The 24,022-nt window shown below is 47.0% G+C and overlaps 1 protein-coding gene and 1 non-coding gene across 2 annotated transcripts; both read right to left on the reverse strand.

Annotated features, from left to right (window-relative positions):
• Positions 1–2,592: 2,592 nt before the first annotated feature.
• GIP (gastric inhibitory polypeptide) lies at positions 2,593–6,690 on the reverse strand. The gene is made up of 5 exons (XM_028093725.1): positions 6,605–6,690; positions 4,974–5,120; positions 4,314–4,406; positions 3,488–3,589; positions 2,593–2,602 (listed from the first exon to the last, which is right to left on the reverse strand). The coding sequence occupies exons 1-5, from the start codon at positions 6,688–6,690 to the stop codon at positions 2,593–2,595; spliced, it is 438 nt and encodes a 145-aa protein (XP_027949526.1).
• A 9,300-nt stretch (positions 6,691–15,990) lies between these two features.
• On the reverse strand, positions 15,991–16,092 carry LOC114201187 (U6 spliceosomal RNA). The gene has a single exon (XR_015769387.1). It is a non-coding gene; the product is annotated as a U6 spliceosomal RNA (small nuclear RNA).
• Positions 16,093–24,022: the final 7,930 nt, after the last annotated feature.

The raw sequence follows: 24,022 nt of genomic DNA on the forward strand, positions 1-24,022 counted from the left end.
CTTACTACACCACTCCCTAACACAAAAATCTGGTCTTTTCCTGACTGACACACATAGACACACCTGCCTCATTTCTCACTCTTTGACTCACATGCACTGATCCCTCACACTCATGGCTTCAAATTTATTCATACCCTCAAATGCACACACACTCACTCTTACAGGTGCAAACATTGGCCGGAGACACACCTGGTTACCACACTCAAGCAGACACGCTCATTCCCTTATTCAGACACATTTGTTCTCTTTCATAATTTTAGAGAAAGTATGTTGACCAGTAATGAGCTGGTAAATGTTTAACAACCCCCCTCTCTGGGCTGGGAAGGAGGAGCTCTGATTTATAGCATTTGTCAGTTTCCATGGTGTACTCTGGCCATGGCCAATTTCAAGCTAACAATGATTTTATGACCTTCTCACAAAATTCCTGACAATTTCACAATGGCTCTCAGAAGCGCTCAGCTCCAGGATACCCTGAATGCAGACCATCACACATGCTGTCACTTGCTTTAAGTGACTCACTGGCCTTAGGCACAGGGTGGCTAAGAGCATAGGACTTTAATTCTCTACCTCATGGAGGCAGTGTAGTGCGTGGTTAACAGCTAGTATGTTAAAATGCTGTGATGAGGCTTTAGATGAGCTTTATAAAGAGCTGAGCATAATGCCTGGCCCGTAATAAGAACATTGTACAAATTTAATCTAAATAACCCTTTCTGATTCGCTCACCCCCAGAGACACCCAAGACTCCAGAAATAGAGAGCCAACTATCCCTGAGACAACTGGTCCCACCATAGAGAATCGCCAAACTCTATCTTCTGAGCAAAGGCATGGTCTAAATTGTGTGGTACACACTCTCCAAACGCAAGGAGTTTAGAGGAGAGGAAACCTAAAATGTCAGAGCTGGAAGAGATTGCACACGGTCAGCCTTCGCGCAAATTCAGTTCTCAAAAGTGTTTTGTTCGGTCAGCAGAAAGCATGTCTCTTCCATTTTCACAGTCCCCGATCCTGCCCATTGTCTTACACCCTCCCCACTCTGCTCAGTTATGCCCCCGGCCCAGCCCTTCAGCCAATCCAGCTTGCCACTCCCCAATTGAACACGAATACCCTTGTATTTTTAAATTGAGGTTTAGGTGGGTAAATGATAAGCAAAGTTAACTTTTATTGACCATTTACTTTGTGCCAGGCACTATCTTAATTAATACTTCCTTCAACCCTATGAGTCAGGTACTTCCAAATCTTTTCATAGACAGGAAACCCACTCAGAGAGAGGAACTAACTTGCCAAGTCACAGACCTAGTAAGTGATTTGAGTCTTTGAATCGAGGTGTGTTTGACTCGTGTCACCTAAAGTATGACCAGATCAAGGAGAGAGAGGACATTCTAGGCAAGGTAGCCCACATGAAGGGGGAGGAGACATAGCCTTCTATGGATACCAGGCATTGGGAGAGGCAGTGGACTGAGGGGAGAGGGAGAGCTTTGAACACTGGAAGATAAAGGTGTTGACTTTTGGACAAACTGAGTTGGCCCCTTTCCCTTCACTCCCACACCCACCACCCTAGGGTAAGCCTGGAATCCTGCAGGAGGATTCTCTTAACTGGTCTTCCTTTTCCATTGTCATCGCTGTTCATCTCGGGATATAACCCTCACTCATGATGGTTTGGGAACGAAATAGCTCTTCAAACCTGCCCCTGTTCTGAGGATAAAATCCGAAAAGTTTTAACACGGCCTTTAAGATCCTTTCTCTGCCCACCTGTCCAGCCTCTGTTTGTTCTGATCTCCCCATTGCCTGCTTCCTTCGTAAGAATAGCACCGAGGTAATACTCATGGAGGCTCCCCGATCCCTTGGCTGTCTTGTCCTCGCCATCTCACTCCGCTTGGATGGCACTTTCTCCAAGAGGCGCTGAGACCCCCCCACTCCATCTCACTGAGGCTGCTCTGTTCTCCTAGCTCTCTAGGCTTTCTTCACATGGCTTAGCATGTGATGTGATTCTTCTTTTGTAGGGGGGGGGGGAAGCAGAGGGAGAGGGAGAGAATCTTAAGCAGGCTCCATGCCCAATGCAGAGCCAGAGGCAGGGCTTGATCTCATGACCCTGAGATCTTGACCTGAGCGGAAATCAAGATTTGGAGGCTTAACGGACTGAGCCATCCAGGTGCCCCAGCATGTTACATGATTATTAATGTGTGTGTGTGTGTGTGTGTGTGTGTGTGTGTGTGTGTGTCTAAGTTAAGGTCTGTCTCTATCATGGGACTATGAATTCCTCGGGGACAGGGACTGTGCCCATTTCCTTGACCGCCGTATTCCCAGTAGTTAGCACAGCCCCTGCCTATGTTAACTTTCCAATAAGTGTTTGTAAATAGATGAATTACAGATGCAGGTAGGAGCCATATCTCGTTTTCATTGGGTGGCATGCAAACACACAGACACACGTACATTAACAGTGCTCAAATAGACATTTGAGCAAGTTTTGACAATGGGCACAAGGATTTATTTCAGCTTAAACTTGATTGGTTTGGCTTCTCTTAGGTACCCTGGAATGGAGCTGAGTCCTGAGTGAGCGAAGGGCAGAGTCCAGGCCCCAGCTGGGTTTGGTCTGAGTCACTGAAATCTGGGGAGAGTGGAAAGAGGAGGGGAAGTGGTTGGAGAGGAGAGTCATTATCTACTTGGAATCAGCAAAGTAAACTCATCCTGGCGCCCAGCCATGGTTCAGCTGCTCCTACCTCCCAATTACCTTTTTAATTATAAGTAAGCAAAATAATTCTGAAAAGCACCCATCTGTCTATGGAGAATTTCTCATACTCTCCTCCATGGTTCTGGCCACGTTCCTCTTTCCCTTCCCGCTCTCTGCAGGAAGCCGTCCCAGATCTGCTCCCTCCATCCCTCCCTAGCTCGCCTGCAGCAAAGTCTGAAAATGTGTTTTGGTTTCCAAGCCTCGGTGTCTGCATCTTGAATGAGTGTTCTGTTTCCCCCTTTAGGTAGATGGACCCCTTCGTGGTATTTAGTCATCCCTTGTTTCTGGGACATGATAGATTAAAGGGCTTCCTGGCTGGTGAGATCGATTCCAGGACCAATGAGACCAATGATGGCTATAGACGGGCAACATACCTCCAGCTCCAGGGGCCATGGGACAAGGGTACAGAGGGAGAGCTGAGACCAAGATGGGCAGCTTAGCTCAGGTGGGCAGGGGAGGTGAGTGCAGCCTCCCACCCGGCTGAGGAGACCCAAGTGCAAGCAGTAATGACAACGGCCGACATTACTGAACTCACTCCTCCCGGGTTGCTCTCAGCTCTTTCCTCGGATTATCTTATTTAAACCTGACAACAATCCCACGAAGTGGTCTGAATAAGCCTTGTTTTCATGACAACACTGAGGTTCAGAGAGGCTTATTAGTTTGCTAGCACGTGCTGGGGTGCCGATCCGAACCCATGTCCAGCCCCAAAGCTCAAGCTTGTAAGCACTACGCAAGACACCCAAAGCCACCAGACAGCCCCACCTGAGCCTGCTGACTTCCATCTGATCCACCATCCAGGCCAGCAGCTCTCGAATCAGTAAATCCTTGAGCAAATCTTCATCACTGGCCTTCCTGGGTAGAGAGCTGCCAAGGAGAAAGCCTCAGGCCGGCTGTTTGAGCCTGGGCCCCACCCGGAGTGAGTAAATACAGGGCCTGGGACTCCACAGGGCAGCTGGGTTGGGGGGAGGGAGTCAACACAGCTGCCTCTCCTTATCTCAGCTTGCAGAGCTCCACCCCGATCTGTGGGCCAGGGGAACAGGGGCTCTTCAGCACAGGCAACGCGGAACAGAATTCAGGTGGGAGAACGCCCACCCGTCCACCTCTGCGAGCATCCCCGAATGCATCCCCCCAAACCCAGGAGATTACTTTGCGGACATTCACTCTTTAGAATGGTCCACAGATTCCTCAGCTACCTCAGATAGGGGGTAACTGATGTCAAGGGACTGGCCTTCAAAGGGTCCCTGTTCCTCAAACATCCTTCCTGAGGTGTGTCGGGGAGAAGTGGGGAAGCCAGTTCCTGAGGTCTCCCTGACGTCTCTTTCGCTGCCCCTCTCCCTGACTCTGTGATTCTTCACGCTAAAGTCATCAATCTTAGGGACTCTGGTCCCAAACCCCTCCTAGGACCCCAGCCCCTGTTCCTCCTCGGCTTCTCCCTTCAGCCTGGGCTGGCCTCCAGGAGTTTCTCAAAGACCCCTCTCTGAACTGGGAGTGGAGGGGGATGCTTATCTGGGGCCTTGCCCTGCTCTGGGGTCTGGGAGAGGGAACAATGAGGCCCTGCCCCCACCCCTTCCCTTGTGGGCTGACTCACCCCTGCTGCTCCCTCGCCTCCTCCTTCCTGTTAGATTGATGGGCCAGCTCCAGGGCCCCAGCGGCCTCCCTCTGGGTGATGTTGTGTTTCCAGCTGGTAAGGTAAAGACGCGGGAGTAGGTGGGACTGGGGAGGTTCCAGATGTTCTCCAGTCCAAAGGCTCTGATCTTTCGGGACCTTAACCCAAGCTGCAGAGCGAACCTCTTTCTCCATTCAACCGCCCCACTGCTTGTCCTCAGCTGCCACCGTCCGCCTTTCCAGCATCTACCACCATGCCGACCGAGCAGCCAGCACGAGGTAAGAGACTTGGCCGAGAGAAGGAAGAAGGACCAAGTCCGCAGTGGCCACCACTGCCAGCAGCATCTCAGTTCCCTCTGCCTTCGTCTCCAGCCCCGTGGGGCTCCTCTGGGAGCCCCTACCTCTTCCCTGATCCCTCTCCTTAGAAGAAAAGGAGTGGAAAATTGCCTTGCCCCCCCCCCCAACCGAGCAGTTGCCTGAGCCCCAATCAGGGCCACCGTGTCGCCCAGCTCACCATCAGTGCCTCAGTGAAAGGCACCATGTGGGGCTGGGAGGCGCCGGCCCGCGTGGCCTGCGTCGCATCCAGTGTGCACGGAGGTACAGCCAGCCCCGGGCTCAGGAGGGAGCGTGTGCTTCAACTCACTTGTTCTTCTTCCCCTTCTGCGCCAGCAGCCAGTTCACAAAGTCTTGTTGGCGGACCTTGTCCATGGCGATACTGTAGTCACTGATGAAGGTCCCCTCAGCATACCTGGGGCCTCGAGGTCGGGAGCCACTGACCTTAGCGTGGCCTCTGAGGGGCAGGGAGAGGAGAGAGAGAGAGAAGCCAGGACAATGCAGGAGGGGCAGAGGGTGACGGGAATCACAGTGCAGGGGCAAATGATTGTCACCGACAGGAGGCCAGTGTCAGAGAAAAACGCCTCTGTTTCTTGGGAGTCCGTTTTTATGCAGACCCCTCTTGTCTATCCATCAAGGCCCTGGGACTTTATCCTCAGCTCTAGAACCCACTTCCTGCATCCTTGGTGTGTGTGACTCTGGCTTCGGGGCAAAGAGGGATCAGGGGTCCCCCTCATCCCGGAGGACTGATCTCAGTTCCCTCCTTTGCTCCTCTTGCCTGGCCCACCCCGATTCAAGGCTTTGTTCCCAGTCGATAGGAACAAGAGTGAGCTCCTCTGGAGACAAACCATTAGAGACGATGGACTCTGAAAAACAAACTGAGGGTTCTAGAGGGGAGGGGGGTGGGGGGATGGGTTAGCCTGGTGATGGGTATTAAAGAGGGCATGTACTGAATGGAGCACTGGGTGTTATGCACAGACAATGAATCATGGAACACTACATCAAAAACTAATGATGTAATGTATGGTGATTAACATAACAATAAAAAATTATTAAAAAAAAAAAAGAGTGAACTCCTCCGTAATGGCCCTCACTGTGTGGCAGGTCCTCTGTAAGCCCTTTACTAGACAGACAGACTCATTTGACCCTCGTCACCCCTAGGAAGTAGACACTATTTCTACACCCTTTTTGTGATCGAGGAAACTAAGGGGCAGAGAGATTCATCTAGCACATCTCTTAGGTGGCAGATCCAGAATTTAGCCTCAGGCGGTCCGGGCCCAGGTCTAAGTTCGCAACCTCTACAAGATGTTGCCCTTCTTCGTACCCGTCTGACGGCCGTGCCTCCCATCTACAGGATGCAAGGGATGGACCACATGGCTGGTTCCTGCATCCAACAGGGCAGCTCTTTACTCAGAGAAGTCTCTCTCGGCCCTCCAGAGCACAGAGCCCCCTGCTCCATGTGTTCATGATACTCTGCTCGCTCCCCCCCAAACCCGAAGTGCTCAGGACAGTTTGCAACTCGCCTAGGTGGTTCTTTGTTTCCCCCTGGGGCCCATGTGTTCCACGAGGAACAGGTGGACCACTCAGCACTAATGTATCTCCTGTGGCTGGCGCGCAGGGGGCCCTCTCCACAATTTGATCGAATGCACACAGGAATGAATGGTTAAGGCTTTCCTTAGGAAGGGAGATACTGTCATCTACTTCAGACACTTAGCCACTGAGAAGTCCTTCCAGAGATCTAACCACAGTCTCTCCTGTGGCAACAGTAGCTCATAATAAATGCTCTCGGGTTCGGCCCTCACTCTGCACACAGGCGCTGGCCGGTTTTCCCCTCCGCCTTCTTTCCCCTTGGCCTGGGACCCCTCCCTTTCCCACCTCTCCCCTGGAGAACCAGAACCAGGTCATCCTCCCTTGTGCCCGACCCCTCTCCTGCAGCCCTACCTGGAGTGACCCTCCGTCTTCTCTCCTAGCACCACTGCCAGTAGCAGGGACGCCAGCAGGAGACCGAAGATCTTCACGGCCACCATCTTCCAAGGGTGATTTCCTGAGCAAAGAGAGAAAAGGGACCGGGCTGAGGGAAGCACCGTTCTCATGGATAGTCAGCATGGCCGGCCGTGTCCCGCTGATGCCTCAGAGCATGTGTGGGTTCTGCAAGCTGGGGGCCCTGAGCTCTGGACGAGGGCAGTGGGGGGAAGGGCCCAGGCAGAAGAAAGCAGCCAAGACCCGTGGGCCTGCCAGCCCCCTTCCCGGCTCCAGTGGCTGGACCTCACCGGCATGTGGTTTGGCGAGTCTCCCCTTAGAGCCTCCAGGGTCCATAGCAGCCCGCCTTCCAGCTGTCGGACTGGAGGTCGCCTAAACCATCACAGTCCTCTTGCCCCAAGTGAAAGCCACAAGTAAGACCATTCCATCCTCTCCTTCTCGGGCCTCACTCTCTCTACTCAGGGAGGCTCTTTCCAGGGTGCCCCTGCGGGAAGACGAGGTCCGGCAGCCCAAACATGTCTAGGTCTAGCTTTGGTTTTCAGGGCTTGGGAGGAGGGTTCCTTACTGCTCTTCACCCCTACTGAAGACCCCCTGGATGAAACGGGCCCAGACCTCGTTTGTCCTCCTGCCTTTGTCACCCGGGTGTTACAGGAATGCTGAGGGCTGCCTTCTTATTTCTCACGCAGATTGGCTCTCCAGTATCCCCTCCAGCCGTCCTCTGTCCCAGCCTCTCCCTTACCCGGCTTCCTTTCCGGCTATTCCAGAAGGACAGGGCAGGGGTTTCTTCCTCCTACCTTCTGGTCCTTTGGAGCCTGTCTCAAGAAAGTCTGCTGTAGCTCCTTTATATCCAGGCATCACAGGCCTGCTGATTAGCCTAAAAGCACCTTATCTCAAGAAATTAGGTCCACAGCTCCCGCCACGTTAAGTCCATTTTACGCGTAATAAAGTTGCCCTTTCCACCTGAACTGTGCTAATCGATGATTAACATTTGGGTATCTCCAGTTGCCCGGGGGGTAGGCCACTTTAAGTGTCCCCTTTCTTCTCCCCCCCTCCTCTCTTCTGAGCATGGGGCCCCGGATTCTTCTAGCCCTACTTCCTTTATAGGTGTCCTCAGTTAGAAAGGGTGCCTTAGATCGGGTGGCCCTAGCTGGGGTAGGACTGCTCCCACAGGCAAGGGGCTGCCCCTGGGTCCGAAGAGTGGGGCACAGTCATTGGAAACCCAGCTCGGGATAGTGGCCCACAGCTTTGGTAATGAGGCGATGTCCCCACTGCGAAATCTGGGGGGGGGGGTGGTATCCCAGCCGGCTGGGGAAAGGGCTGGAGAGTGAGAGGGTTGAGGGACCATGAAGGATGGGTGTTTCCTGGGGTAGCTGGGAACTGAGAACTTGCAGTCAAGCTGCCTTTCTGCATAGGGGCAGGATAGAGTGGGGGGAAGAAGTACTTACCCCTTGGGAACTCGAAGGAAGGTGGGCAGCTACAATTCTATCTGTAAAGGTTTATGACACCCAATGTGGACTTGCCTGTGCCAACGGACTGGGGGACCCTGAGGTCATGCTGTGCCTGTCAGGCTGGGGGCTCTCCAGCGTGGGGGCTTTGTCTCCCGGATCAGACTGGGGGCTCTCTGAGATCAGGAGTGTGAACCAGGGGGGCTATCGTTCCCCATCCTACGTAAGCTTCTGGAGGCTAAGAGCCATGTCTGTCCCTTAGACTGGAGACTCCTCAAAGTACTGCGTCTGCCTTTGTCCAAGCGCTTAGTGCACGCCTCTGTCCTCAGGGCTCAGTCTAGAAGGGGCAGGGTGGAAGCTGCATTTTGGGCTGACCCCCAAGGCCGCCTTCCCAGGCTCTTCGTTCTCCACTCACCGGAGTACTCTGAACCAGCAACAACCAAGCTCATGCTCTGCTTATTAGCTCCAGGGTCTAATAAAGTCCACTTACCAGGTGAACTCTGGGGCCAGGAAGCAGCTCCAGCATGAAATTAAGTGTTTGTGTGGGATGAGAGGTCGCTGGATCAGGGGGGCAATTCACCTCTGCTTCCTAGAAACCTCGCCCGCCCACCACCCATTTTTCACCGTCTAGAAAAACTTCTCTCCGGGCAAGCTCTCCAAATTCCATCTCCTGGCTATCCACGGGCAGTGATTAGACGTCATTTCAGATTTGGCCTCCAAACGGGATGCGGGGGTGTTTGTGATCCTGCTTCCTGTTGAGCAACAGTTAATGGGCTTAGAAGTGTTTGTGTCAAGACCTGGGCACCCCTGCCTGGAGGCACAAGGTTATCCAAGAAGGGTGTACATCATTCCCTGGAAACCCTAGGTCTGATGCCAGACCAGAGTCAAGAAGGTTCTGGAATGGGTCCCTGAGTGCCTGTCTGGTGCTCTGGGGATTTGTTTTGGGGGCAGGCTGCTCTGAAGGCCAGTTTTGTTGCTTCAAATTCTCAGCCCACCCCCTCTTGGAGCAGACCTTTCAGCAGCCCCCCAACCTGTTTCCCTCTGATCTTTGGCTCTCAGGTCCTGCGGTGGACACACCAGGGAAAATGTAGCCTGGGCCCGGGGAGAGGAAGGAATGTGGGGAGGGTCAGGGGAGGAGATCAGAGAAGATGCCAGATGCTCAGGGGAGCCCACAGCCCCCACCCCCAGAGCATCTCAGGAGGCTGGGGAATGGAAAAGACGGCCTTCTGAAGTTTCTAGGGATCGGAAGGGCCTGCTGGACTTGATCAAAATAGTTCAGTAAATCCACTGGCAACTCCACCAGCCTGTCTGCACCATGAGAAGTGCCCTAGTGTGCAGGGGTGGGGACAGGGAGGGGGCTCTGGTAGACCCTCAGTCCACTGGGGCGGATTTCCAGGATGTGAAGGGTCAGAGAGGTCACAGGGGGTGGGAAACCAAGAGGAAGCCTAGATACAAAGGCCAGTGGCCCAGACAGGTGGAGAGAGTGGGGGTGCACGAGGGGCGTCGAGGACACGTGGAAGGCAGCCCAGGAAGGGACGATGGCAGGTATTGTTGCCCGAGAACCCCGGGGTCCTGCTTCCCAGACCCTCCTGACTTCTGACCGGGGCTCCAGGATGAGAACGGGCGCAGCAGAAGAGCCTGTGGGGCTTGCTGACTCTGCCAGCTCCCAGCGGTGACTCACCAGCCCCGCCACAGCCCGAGGGCCACCGCAGACATTCCAGGCCCAGCGGCTTCACCGCCAGGCAAGGGTGACTCAGAGGGCCGGCTGCAGCGGGGCGGGGGGGGGACTCTGCTTCGGAGGTTCACTTGGTCTTCAAGCTCCCCGGCTGACTCAGAAGGCAGACATCCCTCTCTGGGCTCTCCTACACCAGGTGGCAGATTTATACTCTTCTCCTGCAGGGGAGACAGAGGGACAACCTTTGCTGAGTCATCGGGTCTATCCTGGATTCCTAGAAGGGTCACCTCCAGCTTTCCCCCCCAGTCACGTCGCAAACCCAGTCGTGGTCCCAAACATTTTTGCCCACATCAGCCCCAACACCCCTCAGACCAAGGTACTGTTCAGAGGGATCTTTAAGAAAGAATATACTTAGTCAGTAAGATTATACTAACTTTGTATGGTGACAGATGGTAACTACATTTATGGTGGCGAGCATTTTGCAACGTATATAATTGTCAAATCACTATGTGACTTACCCCCAACGAATATAATATGTCAACTACACTTCAATTAAAATAAAGAAATAAAACTCTCCACTAAAAACCGGGAAGGTACTACCTACAACCTCACTTGGCCACCTGCTATAAGGAATCAGTTTGGAAGTCCCCTCTCAGTTCTAACCCCAAACCCTCTTGCTGTGTTCAAAGTCCATATTTTGTCCACTTTTGTTCGTCAAGAAAAGAGCTCAGCAGTTAGTAAATGCGACCTAATCCATGGGAAGAGAACTGTGGGCAATGTCAGAACTGGGAGGGGTGGCCGCACGGCTCTCACTTCCAGAGAGGGCAAGAGCTAGTGGTGCATTTAGGGTGAAAGGCCAAAGGGCCGGGCGTCCCAGAGAAAGTAGCGTTCCTGACCCCTTCTTTGTCCTGTGGGAGCACCTCCTAGGGGAACGAGGGGTGGGGTGAGAAGAGAGGGTTTCCCCTTCCTTTTCCCTGCATGGGGACAGCTTCCAGGGTCCCCAGTGAGGCCCCCCACCACACACCCCTTCCTGTAATGGGTATGGGGAGGACCTTCTGCAACCTCAGCAACCACACCCTTCTTTAAGGAGACTAGGCAGTAGCCTGTGGGGTGGAGGAGGAGGAGGTGTTCAAGCCCCAGCTCCTCCCGCCAGCCACTGCCAGGTGAGGTTTGTATTTGGGCAAAGCCCTTATCCACTCTGAGCTTTGAGTTTGCCCATCTCTGAATTGGAGATAAGAAAACAGAATCTGGGGGCATCTGGCTGGCTCATGCGATGCTTGATCTCAAGGTGGTGAGTTCAAGCCCCACATAGGGTATGGAGCCTATTTAAAAAACAAACAAACAGCCTCCCCCTCCCCCCCCAAAAAAACCAGAATCAGTCCTCCCTACCTCATAGGTAAGTGTGACATAATGTCATGTTAACTTGAAGGCATCCTACCAGTGTTGGCGGGGGGTATTCTCTACAATGATCTCCTCCACCTCACTCTATGGTGAGCATTCGGTAAGATGAAAAAACAAAGCCAGGCTAGGACACCTGGGTGGCTCAGTCGGTTAAGCGTCTGCCTTAGGCTCAGGTCATGATTTTGGGGTCCTGGGGCCAAGCCCCGCGAGCCAGCTACCTGCTCAGCCGGGAGTCTGCTTCTCCCTTGCCCTTCCCTCTCCCCCTACTCATGCTCATGTGTTCTCTCTCTCTCTCTCTCTTTAAAAAAAAAACCCAGGCTGACTCTGCCCCTCACCTGGTACAGGGAAGGCTCGTGAAATTCCCTGTTAGGGCTGAGGGCTGTGCAGACAGACCCGCTGATGCTACCAGCGGGGCAGGTGATTTAGAGCAACCTGCTCTTTCTGTGCTGCGGTTCCCATTTCTGTAAAATGGGAGTGCAAAGTTCCTACAACAAAGAATTGATTTGGGGGGCACCTGGGTGGCTCAGTCAGTTAAGTGGCTGCCTTTGGCTCAGGTCATGATCTCAGGGTCCTGGGATCGAGCCCTGAGTCAGGTTCCCTGCTCAGCGGGGACTCTACTTCTCCCTCTCCTTCTTACCCTCCCCCTATTCATGCTCATGCCCCGCCCCTCCCTCTGTCTCAGATAAAGAGAAACAGAATTGGTTTGGGAAACAAGTATACTGAGCAGATACATTGTGTTACATTGTATCTTGATACATTAGTGATCTTTCCCTGGGTAACAAATCACTCCAAACTTTAGCAGTGTAAAGCAACAGAGCATTCACTCTCTCACACAGTTTCTGAGGATTGGGAATCTGGCCAGTGGCTTAGTTGGATGCTTCTAGCTCAGGGTCTTCATGAAGCTGAAGTCAGCTGTTGGCCGAATTGCAATCTCAGAAGCCTGGGGCTATAGATCACCTTCCAACCTTGTTCCCACGACTGTAGGCTGAAGGCTTCAGTTCCTCACCATGTGGACCTCTCCACACTTCTTCCCTCAGAGCAAAGTCATGCACCTAAGATGAAAGTGTAAATGAAATTCAGGAATGACATACCATCCCTTCAGCTTTATGCTATTGGTCACATAGACCAACCCTGGTATGATGTGGGAGGGACTGTACAAGGCTGTGAATACCAGGAGGTAGGGATCATTGGGGTCCACCTTAGAGGTTGGCTACCATATACATAATCCGCCCTAAAAAATATTGACCACTATTGTTATTATTACAGAAGGTGCTAGATTCATGAGACATTTCTGTTCATCGCCATGAACTCTGGTCATTTAATATCTACTTATATTTATTTCAGTCCCCTTCTCTCTGCACGAGTGAGAATTGAGACGATTTTGTATACAGAAGACAGATAAAGCAAGAAATTTCTCTAATATTCTACAAAGACCAGCAGAGTACAGATATCAAAATGAGTTGTATTCTAAGACAGTCCTTGCTAGTTAGGCAGAAAATACTGCATGCGACATACTTATACTAAAAAAAAAAAAAAATGTTTTTAGGGGCACCTGGGTGGCTCAGTCAGTTAAGCATCTGACTCAAGTCATGACCTGGAGGTACTAGGACCCAGCCCCCCCACTCCTGTTGTCAGACTACACTCAGTGGAGTCTGCTTTTCCCCCTCCCTTGCCCCTCCTCTGGTCATTCTCTCTCTCTCTCTCATAAATAAAATCTTTAAAAAAATGTTTTTAACTTGTTGTTTATCTGAAATTCAAATTTAACTGCACATCTTGTACTGTTACTTGCCATATCTGGCACCCTGGCCTGGAAAGCTTTTTAAAATCCCCAATGGTTTGGGGTACCTGACTGGCTCAGTAAGTAGAGCATGCGACTCTTGATCTCAGGGTTGTGAGTTTGAGCCCCACATTGGGAGTGGTGCCTACTTAAAAATAAAATAAAATAAAATAAAACAAAATAAAATAAAATAAAATAAAACAAAATAAAATAAAATAAAATAAAATAAAATAAAATAAAATAAAATCCCAGTGCCTCAGCACCATTCCCAGAGACTCTGATGTCATTAGCCTGGAGATTTTTTAAAGCTTTCATTTTAAAATAATTTAAAACTGGGCGCCTGGGTGACTCAGTTGGTTAAGCGACTGCCTTCGGCTCAGGTCATGATCCCAGGGTCCCAGGATCGAGTCCCGCATCGGGCTCCCTGCTCAGCAGGGAGTCTGCTTCTCCCTCTGACCCTCTTCCCTCTCGTGCTCTCTATCTCTCATTCTCTCTCTCTCAAATAAATAAAAAATCTTTAAAAAAATAAATAAAATAAAATAATTTAAAACTTACAGGGAACTTGCAAAAGTAATACAGATACACCAATTACCCACAGATACACCGATTTTTAGCATTTTGCCACTTTGTTCTATCATTCCATTATCTTATAAACACATGCAAGTCAATTATATGCATTATGTTCCTTTACCACCTCATATTTTCATGTATATTTCCTTTTGTGTGTGCGTGTGTGCAGAAAGGTGATTTTATTAAAGCACAGGGACGGGACCAATGGGCAGAAAGAGCTGCTGCCCCATGTATATTTCCTAAGAACAGGGAGATTCACACACATAACCGCAATAAGTACAATGATGAAATTCAAGAAGTTTAACATTGATATAAAGCATATAGTCCATATTACAAGTTTTTCAATTGTCCCAATAATGTCTTTTGGGGTATTTCCCCTTCTTTATCAGATTCAGTCCAGGATCACGTATTGCATTTGTCATGTCTCTTATTTTCCTTTAACAGTTTCTCTCTCAGCCTTTCTTTGTCTTGCATGATACTGACTTAAAAAAATAAAAGACTATTTATTTGAGAGAGAGGGAGAGAGAGAGCATGAGCAGAGGGGCAAGGAGGGGCAGAGGAAGAAGGAGAAGCAGACTCCCCACCAAGCAGGGAGCCCAGTGCAGGATCCCAAGACCCTGAGATCATGACCTGAGTCAAAGGCAGATGCTTAGCTGACCGAGCCACCCAGGGGCCCCTACACTGACATTTTTGAGGGTACAGGCCAGTTATGTTATCGAATGTTTCTTAATTTGGCTTGGTCTGCTCTTTCTTCCCTATTACATTCAGGTTTTGCCTGGTGGCCAGAATACCATATAAAAATTAGTGTGTCCTTTTCAAGGTATTGCACCTGGAGGCACAAGATGTCTACCTGCCCATGATTGATGATAATTTTGGCCACCCAAAGTTTTGTTGGATTTTTCTACTGTATAGTTACTATTTTTCTCCTTTAATTAATAAGCAATTGACAGGGAGACACTTTAAGACAATGTAAATACCCCCTTCCTCATCAGACTTCCCCATCCTCAGATTTATTTAATAACCATTGATCCTTTTTTTTTTTTAAAGATTTTGTTTATTTATTTGAGAGAGAGAGAGAGAGCATGAGCAGGGGAGTAGGGGGAGAGGCAGAGGGAGAGGGAGAAGCAGACTCCCGGCAGAGCAGGGAGGCCAACGGGCTGAATCCCAGGACCCCGATATCAAGACCTGGGCTGAAGGCAGACACTTAACTGACTGAGCCACCCAGGCTCCTCACGACCATTGATTCTTGCTTGAAGAAGTGAACCCATCTTCACTACGATGATGGAAAATGGTTATTTTCCAATTCACCACTCCCTCCACAGTATAAAGGTTTTTATTTTATTTTATTTTTTAAAGATTTATTTATTTATTTATTTGACAGAGAGAGAGACAGCGAGAGAGGGAACATAAGCAGGAGTGGGAGAGGGAGAGGGAGAAGCAGACTTCCTGCTGAGCAGGGAGCCCGATGTGGGGCTCGATCCCAGGACCCTGGGATCATGACCTGAGCCGAAGGCAGACGCTTAACGACTGAGCCACCCAGGTGCCCCTAGAGTTTTTTAAAAACAGCATTATCAAGGTATAACTGACACATAATTAACTGCACATATTTAATGTAAAGTGTATAATTGATGTTTTAACATATGTTTTCTCCCATGAAACCATCATTACAATCAAAGTAGCGAATATTGAGACACCTGACTAGCTCAGCAGGTAGAGCATGCACCTCCTGATCTTGGGGTAGTGAGTTCAAGCCCCATGTTGGGCAGAGAGCTTACTTAAAAAAATTGGGGCACCTGGGTTATGCAGTCATTGAGTGACCGAGTCTTGCTCTCTGCTCAGGTCTTGATCTTAGGGCTGTGATTTCAAGCTCTGTGCCTACTTAAAAAAAAAAAAATTAAAAAATAAAGTAGTGAACATATCTACCATCCCCCGAAATTTCCTTGAGCCCTTTCTCTCCTGCTCACCTCTTCCAACTGCTGACCTGCTTTCTGTTACTATAGATTAGTCTGTATTTTCTAAACTTTTATACAAATGGAATCATACAGTATGTATTCTTTTTTGTCTAGTTTCTTTCATTCAGCATACTGATTTTGAGATTCAGTTGTAGCATGAGCAATAGTCTGTTCTTTTTTTATTGCTGAGAAAGATTCTTCTATCATATGAATATATTACAGTTTGCTTATCAATTTACCTGTTGATGGACATTTAGGTTGTTCAAGTTTTTGCTATTACAAATAAAGCTGCTGTGAACATTTGTGGACAAGTTGTTTTATGGACATATGCTTTCCTTTTTCTTGAGTAAATACTGAGGATTGGGATATGTTTAACTTCTTAAGAAACTGCCAAACTGTTTTCTTTTCTTTTTCTCCCAGGGGCTCAATAAAAACTTTTAATTATACTTCAGAGATTTTGTACAATGTGACAGTTGACGTCCACTGTTAATGTTCACAAGTCCACGTTATCACACATCAACTGCATCAAAAATAGGGAACGCTTCACGAATTTGTGTGTCACCTTCATGCAGGAGCCGTACTAATCTCTTCTGCATCATTCCAATTTTTAAAAAATATTTTATTTATTTATTTGACAGAGAGAGACACAGCGAGAGAGGGAACACAAGCAGGGGGAGTGGGAGAGGGAGAAGCAGGCTTCCCGCCGAGCAGGGAGCCCGATGCGGGGCTCGATCCCAGGACCGTGGGACCATGGCCTGAGCCGAAGGCAGACGCTGAACGACTGAGCCCCCCAGGCGCCCCAGTATCATTCCAATTTTAATGTATGCACAGCTGCAGTGAACACTGCCAAACTGTTTTCTGAAGTGGTTATAACATTTGACGTGTGAAATGTTTGTTCACATTTTTCACCCATTTCGGGGGTAGAGGCTTGTTTGTGTTCTTGATATTGAATTTTTTTTTAAGATTTTTAAAATTTATTTATTAGAGAGAGAGCAAGAGAGAAACAGCATGAGAGGGGAGAGAGTCAGAGGGAGAAGCAGGCTCCCCACTGAGCTGGGAGCCTGATGTGGGACTCGATCCCAGGACTCTGGGATCATGACCTGAGCCGAAGGCAGTCGCTTAACCAACTGAGCCACCCAGGCGCCCTTGATATTGAATTTTGAGAGTTCTCTACATATTTTGGATAAAAGTCCTTTATGAGATGCATGATTTACAAAATACTTTTCTCCCAGTCTGTGGCTCATCTTTTCATTCTCTTAATGGTTACCTTCTAGAGGCAAGAGGGGTTTTTTTTTTTGTTCTTTTTGAAATTTTGATAAAGTCCTATTAATCAATTTGGCTTTTTGAATTTTGCTTTTGGTGGCATATCTAAGATATCTTTGCCTAACTCAAGGTCACAAAGGTTTTCTCCTAGAAGCCTTATAGCTTTTGGCTTTACAGTTAGTTATATGACTCAAATGATTAAAGTACAGGATTGAGTTAATTTTTGTATATAGGATGGGATGTGGAAGGAAATTTATTTTTTGCATTTAAATATCCAATTGTTTCAGCAGTATTTGTTGAAAAGAGTATCCTTTCTCTGTTGAGTTGTCTTTACACCTCTGCATAAAATAAATTGTGATAGGGGCGCCTGGGTGGCTCAGGCGGTTAAGTGTCTGACTCTTGATTTGCTCAGGTCATGATCTCAGGGTCCTGGGATTGAGCCCTATGTTGGGCTCTGCACTCAGCGAGGAGTCTGCTTGAGATTCTCTCTCTCCCTCTGCACCTCCCCCCGCTATCTCTCTCTCAAATAAATAAATAAATCTTAAAAAAATTAAATTGTGGGGCTCCTGGGTGGCTCAGTAGGTTAAGCATCTGCCTTCGGCTCAGGTCATGATCCCAAGGTCCTGGGATTGAGCCCCATGTCGGGCTCCCTGCTCAGCTGGAAGCCTGCTTCTCCCTCTCCCTCTGTTGCTCCCCCTGCTTGTGCTTGCTCTCTCTCTCTGTCAAATAAATAAAAAAATAAAATAAAAAGTCTAAATAAATAAATAGATTGTGATATATGTGTGGGTTGTACTAGAATTTTTATTTATTTATGTTTTAAGAAGATCAAGAGTTGCATGATCCATGGACCAAGCCAGCCAGGCGCTCCATGCACTAGGATTTTTAAATGCTGCACTTATATAAGGGCAGGAACAAGGACTTGGGATCCAGGACAATCAGGCTGGAATCCTGGTTTTGCTGCTTATCCGTGGCATAGTTGACTACAAAGTAGAAACCATGAAGCTACCCACCTTAGGTGTTTACCACATTTTACAACATCCTCTCTCTTTTCTTTTCTTTTCTTTTCTGCTCTTCTCCTGGGCATAGCGCTGGAACCGGGAAAGCTGGTCCTAAGGAATGTTTCTCTAACCCTAGGCTCCCCAGATCCGGGATCTAAGAAGGAAGGAAAGAAGGTGTAATGGGCACAGTAGTATCCATAAACTATTTTCAGTCAGTTAGGATATCTCATGCAAATCAGACACCTGCTCCAGGCAAGGCTGTATGGACAAACTCCAATTCCAAGTCCCTTTACTTTTGGTGGGAATAGTATAACTTCTTGCCACTTATGCAGAAGCTCTGCTTAGCCACTCACTCTGAGAACAATTTATTACTTGGTCATTGGAATTTTTTGATAGGCAACATTTTTCAAAACACTGGGCTCATGGAAAAATAATAAAGGAGATCTGAGTTGATGAACATAATGGAAACGGCTCACTTCGAGAAAGGAAACAACATGGATTCTGCCCTGAGGTTTCCAGTGTGCTGAAAGGCGTGATCTCACAAGAAACTCCCAGACTGATGAGGCAGAAATGGGCTGCAGCCTTAGAGGTTTCCAGTGAATGTGCATGAAAACAAAAATGCTCATGCATGGGAGTTGAAAGGAGCAGAATATCTGCAAGATCCCGGACAGACTGGGCAGGTGTGAATCTGAGTGCTTGGTTCCTGTTTACCATGCTGGTCCTGAGTTTCAGTACACACCATCTCAGTTTATTATGAATACATGTATAATTAATCAGACCTTTAGCTAAAGTCAAGCCACATCCGTGATTGATCAGGGTGAGTTGCAGTTAACCCTCAACCCTGGTCACTAATGGAAGGAGATTTCTGGCTGCCTCAAATCTTGGAAGAATGGATGATCCAAAACTATTCCCTATGTGGTTTGTAAAGGTATTCCAGGGTGACTCATTTGAATATCCATTTGACTTTTTTTTAAGTGTTATAAAAACATAATAGTCTAGAAATCTTGAAAAATATAGTAGAGTCAAGAGAGAGAGAAATGGGGAGAGAGAAAGGGAGAGAGAAACAGACAGGAATAGAGGGAAATCCACTAATCTTCTCAAAACCAGAGAGTTATTATTAACAGTGTTTTCCAGACTTTTTATTATTTCAATTAATTTTTGTTATGAAATATGTACATTTAAGAAAGATAATGTAAACCATACATGTACAGTTTAAAAGAATAAATAATAAAACACTTGTGTAGCTACTGCTCAGATTGAGAACTAGAACATCCAACCCCAGTGTCTTTGAAGTGCCCTGTGAGCCCCTCCACAATCATCCCTATGCTACTTCCCAGAATTAACCACATTCTGGAATTTTGTTTATCATACTTGTCCTTTCCTTTCCTTTCCTTTTTTCTGCGGAAAGCTTTATTGTTTCCATTTGGTCCATGGTTTGGGATAGGGCTCCAAGGTGGTTAAAAAGCTGCCTAGCAGTTGCAGGGCTCTTTTCTTTAAAGTTCAACTTCTGGATGCGTCCCTAAACAACACAATGTTACTTTTGCATATTCTTTTTTTTTTTAAGATTTTATTTATTTATTCATGAGAGACAGAGGGAGAGAGAGAGGGAGAGAGAGAGAGAGAGAAGCAGAGGGAGAAGCAGGCTCCCAAGGAGCAGGGAGCCCGATGCGGGACTCGATCCCAGGACCCTGGGATCATGACCTGAGCCGAAGGCAGACGCTTAACCATCTGAGCCACCCAGGCGCCTACTTTTGCATATTCTTGAACTTCTATAAGCAGAACCATTATGTGCATATTCTTCAGTCTCTGGGTTTTTCTTTTTGTTTATTGGTCAGAATTGTGAAATTCACTCACGTTGATACACATTGCAGAAGTTCCTTTATTGTGATTGCCCCCAAATTCCACTGATACCCAGCTTTGCTTATCCATTCTCCTTGGAGATGGACATTTGTAGGGTTTCTAGGTTTTGTTATTGTAAGCAATGCTGCTATGAATATTCTTGTACACATTCTGGGTATCCATATGCAAGAGTTTCTGTAAGGTAATTTCTAGCCTTTAATGTACATGTAGCTTTTGTCATTGTTGTTAAGATTGTTCCAATCATACAGACTATATGAGCACAAATACTAAATTTTGTGACGTGCATTTTTGTTTTTTATAAACTTCCCGTAAGTTTTTCTAAACCCCTTTCGGACATAATTTTTTTTAAAGATTTTTATCTATTTATTTACTTTTGCGAGAGAGAGCGAGAGAGAGCGTGCTTGTGCACAAGTGGGGGGAGGGGCAGAGAGAGAGGGAGAAGCAGGTTCCCCACTGAGCAGGGAGCTCGATGAGGGGCTTGATCCCAGGACCCCAGGATCACGACCTGAGCCGAAGGCAGACACTTAACCAACTGAGCCACCCCGGTGTCCCTGGACGTAATTTTTTTTTTTAAGATTTTATTTATTTATTTGACAGAGAGAGACACAGTGAGAGCAGGAACACAAGCAGGGGGAGTGGGAGAGGGAGAAACAGGCTTCCCGCTGAGCAGGGAGCCTGATGTGGGACTCGATTCCAGGACCCTGGGATCATGACCTGAGCCAAAGGCAGACGCTTAACGACTGAGCCACCCAGGTGCCCCCTGGACATAATTTTTAATGGCTGCATAATATTTTACCAACTGGCTATGTTTGAAGTTTGTTTTTTTTTAAGATTTTATTTATTTATTTGACAGAGAGAGACACTGAGAGAGGGAACCTAAGCAGGTGGAGTGGGAGAGGGAGAAGCAAGCTTCCTGCGGAGCAGGGAGCCTGATGCGGGGCTCGATCCCAGGACCCTGGGACCATGACCTGAGCTGAAGGCAGATGCTTAATGACTGAGCCACCCAGGTGCCCCTATGTCTGAAGTTATTTGAAGATTTCCCTATTTGTAAGCATTCATATTGCTAACAGTTTTTTTTCCTTAACAGTGATAAATAACATCTTTGTTCAGTTTTTTTGTTGTTGTGACATTTTGAAAAGGCTAAAATTTTTGTTTTTAAAAATCATGGTATTAAAAAAAATCATGGCAAAGGTCGGGCTCCCTGCTCAGTGGGGAGTCCCGCTTCTCCCTCTGCCCCCCCAGTTGCAAGCGTGCTTGTTTTCTCTCTCTAATAAATAAATAAAATCTTTAAAAAACGGTAAAGTATACATAACACAGGGGCGCGTGGGTGGCTCAGTTGTTTGACTTGCTGACTCTTGATTTCAGCTCAGGTTGTGATCTCGGGGTCCTGGGATGGAGCCCCAAGGTCCGGTTCTGTGCACAGCGGGGAGTCTGCTTGGGATTCTTCTTTCTCCCTCTCCCTCTGCCCCTCCTGCTTGCTCTCTCTCTCGCAAATAAATAAATCTTTAAAAATAAATACTTACAATTTTTAATTTTAGGGGCACCTGGGTGGCTCAGTCGTTAAGCTTCTGCCTTCGGCTGGGGTCGTGATCCCAGGGTCCTGGGATCGAGCCCCAAATCCAGGTCCCTGCTCCGCGGGAAGCCTGCTTCTCCCTCTCCCACTCCCCCTGCTTGTGTTCCCTCTCTCGCTGTGTCTCTCTGTCAAATAAATAAAATCTTTAAATTTTTTTTTTTTAATTTTAGCTATTTTTAAGTGTTTTAAGATTCAGGGGCATTAAATATATTTACATTGTTGTGCAACCATCCCAATATCCATCTCCAGAACTTTCTTCTCCTCTCAAGTTGAAACTCCATACACTAACTCCCCACTTCACCCACTCCTCCCAGGCCCTGGTAAGCATTATTCCACTTTCTGCCTCTATGAATCTGACTATTCTAGGTATCTCATACATAATTATCCTTTGTACTTGGCTTATTTTACTTAGCATAATGTTTTCAAGGTTCCTCTATGTTGTAGCAGGTATCAGAATTTCCTTCTTTTTTAAGGCTGAATAAAATGTTCTATATACCAGATTTTTGTTAGAAAAATTCTCAAAAGTGCAACTTCTAAGTCAAACACTATGAATTTTTAAAGGTTTTTGTTGCCTTAAAATCGTTCTCCCACACAGACATATGGAATGTTTTATTTCACTATATTCTTGCTAGTAATGAGTATTATAAATTAGAAACAAAACAAAGCACTTTGCTATTTTCATGACCTGCTTAAATTTGGCTTTAATTTAGACTGTTATAAAAATTGGTTTGCCTCTCCTTCGTGTTCATAGCTGTATTGATAGGTAGGTATTCAATAAACATCTATTATGGGAAGTGACTGTACCAGACATCCTGGGAATCACTGAGATGGGCGGCTGTCTGGGGGTGACACTTTTGCTTTGGATGACATACAAAATAATAAATCTTTACATGGTTAATGGGGTGCTGGCTACATTCCCAGAAAGAAGATCCTAGGGCATCTGGGTGGCTCAGTTGGTTAAGCGACTGCCTTCGGCTCAGGTCATGATCCTGGAGTCCCGGGATCGAGTCCCGTGTTGGGCTCCCTGCTCAGCGGGGAGTCTGCTTCTCCCTCTGACCCTCTCCCCTCTCGTGCTCTCTATCTCTCATTCTCTCTCTCTCAAATAAGTAAATAAAATCTTAAAAAAAAAAAAAGAAGACCCTAAGAGACCTGTTGGCAGGAAGTGCATGTGGACTGTCCCTTGATTGTCATCCTGGTTGGATGGCATCAAGGAGATAAGGATGGCAAAGGGTTGTGCCAACTAACTCTGATGGTTGACATTGACTGCCTGAAGCCTTGAGTTGAGAAGAACTCCAAGGCTACTTAAGCAGACACAAGGTGAAGAGGATGCTCATCAGTGGACATCAGGCATAGGACAGTCATGGGTACAAAACTAGGGAGTGAGAAGCCGAAAGATACCTCTTGGTTGCTGTTCTTGATGTAGACCAGCCAGCCTTTTGAATGACTGAATTTACCTGTATTTAATCTGAGGACTGTGGAGTATTGTATTTACAAAAATTAAAACAAGGAAAAAAAGAAAGAAGAAAGAAAGAAAGAAAGAAAGAAAGAAAGAAAGAAAGAAAGAAAGAAAGAAAAAGAAAGAAAGAAAGAAAGAAAGAAAGAAAGAAAGAAAGAAAGAAAGAAAGAAAGAAAGAAAGAAAGAAAAAAGGAAAAAGAAAAAGCATTACAGGCTGAACAGAGCATTTTATTTGATCACACTGACCATGTCTTTCCAGATAGTATCAAAAGATACCTACTATGTATTTTTGGACACCTGTCAGCATGTGTTGGAATTCCTTGGGAGATATATAGGCTGTGCTCTCAAGGATTTGATACATAAAATGCTAATAAAAAATCAGTTAAAAGCAACATAAGACACAGGAAAAATGATACAAAGAAGTAAAAGTGTCTAGTGAATGTTCACACAATAAATGCTGGGAGAACAGGGAGCTCTGTGGTCTGAATCAATTGATGTTCACCTCAAAAATGTAACGAGCTTTTTGTTTTGGTGTATAAAGTAAGCATCTCTGTAGCCTTCCACTTCACCAGAAGTAACAGCTTGAATGATAGCAAGTTAGTGATAGAGGGACAGGAAAAAGGAAAAGGGAAGGAATGAAGTAAAGTATAGAAAGTTGGGATAGGTTTATTGATTAAAAAGAGGAAAGAAATGAGTTGGGGGCAGAGGAGCCAAAGAATAATAAAAAGGGGAAGAGAAGTAACAAAGAAAAAAGAAAAATTAAAAAGAGGGCAAAGAGAAAGGGGGAGGAGGAAAGGAATTGACAGTGTCGGGAGTAGGAAGAAAAATGGAGGAACAAAAGGGGGGAGAAAGGGGAGGGGCGGGGGGAGGGGCAGGGAGGAAGAGGAAGATAGGGAAGGACATCATGAACCTCATTTCAAAGCAATTTAGAAATAACTCTAATATTTGTTTTCTACACACTTTGTAAACACATTTTAGAAGTGAAAAGAAAATCAGAAAAATGTATTGAGCAATTTAGCATATAAATGCTTACCAAATACTTTCAGGTTATGTTTAAAAATGGAAATTAAGTTGTGTTAATAATTTTTAAAAAATTGAGAGTGTTTTTTGGGAGAGGTATGTGGACCAAAACTCTTTCTAGATAGTTGACCCATGAAAATCAGAAATCATTTTTTAGAATTATATCTCAGCTTAGTTAAACAACCAAAATAACATTCTAGTAGGCTGGGTCCCTTTTCCTTAGTAAAACTGATTCGTTTTACAGAGACAGATGAAGTGTTTTTAATGAGTATTTTGGTGATGAGATATTAGTGAAATAGTATGTGCATATAATTTTTAAACCTAAATATAAAAAATCATAGTAGCATTCCCTCTTAAGCATTCTGAAATATTTGAGATAGCTCCTGAAA

Source organism: Eumetopias jubatus, unplaced genomic scaffold (assembly GCF_037043125.1).
Source record: "Eumetopias jubatus isolate StellerSeaLion01/CBP00866 unplaced genomic scaffold, mEumJub1_p1.0 scaffold_10, whole genome shotgun sequence".
NCBI classification, from domain to species: domain Eukaryota; kingdom Metazoa; phylum Chordata; class Mammalia; order Carnivora; family Otariidae; genus Eumetopias; species Eumetopias jubatus.

What these genes read in the sequence shown, in the direction of transcription:
- GIP (XM_028093725.1), bottom strand. Translation starts at nt 6,690, where the DNA reads ATGGTGGCCGTGAAGATCTTCGGTCTCCTGCTGGCGTCCCTGCTACTG. An exon ending in AAGACGGAGGGTCACTCCAG is followed by an intron (nt 5,121 to 6,604) that starts GTAGGGCTGCAG and finishes CCTGCCCCTCAG; the next exon opens with AGGCCACGCTAAGGTCAGTG. An exon ending in GAGGCGAGGGAGCAGCAGGG is followed by an intron (nt 3,590 to 4,313) that starts GTGAGTCAGCCC and finishes TCTCCTTGGCAG; the next exon opens with CTCTCTACCCAGGAAGGCCA.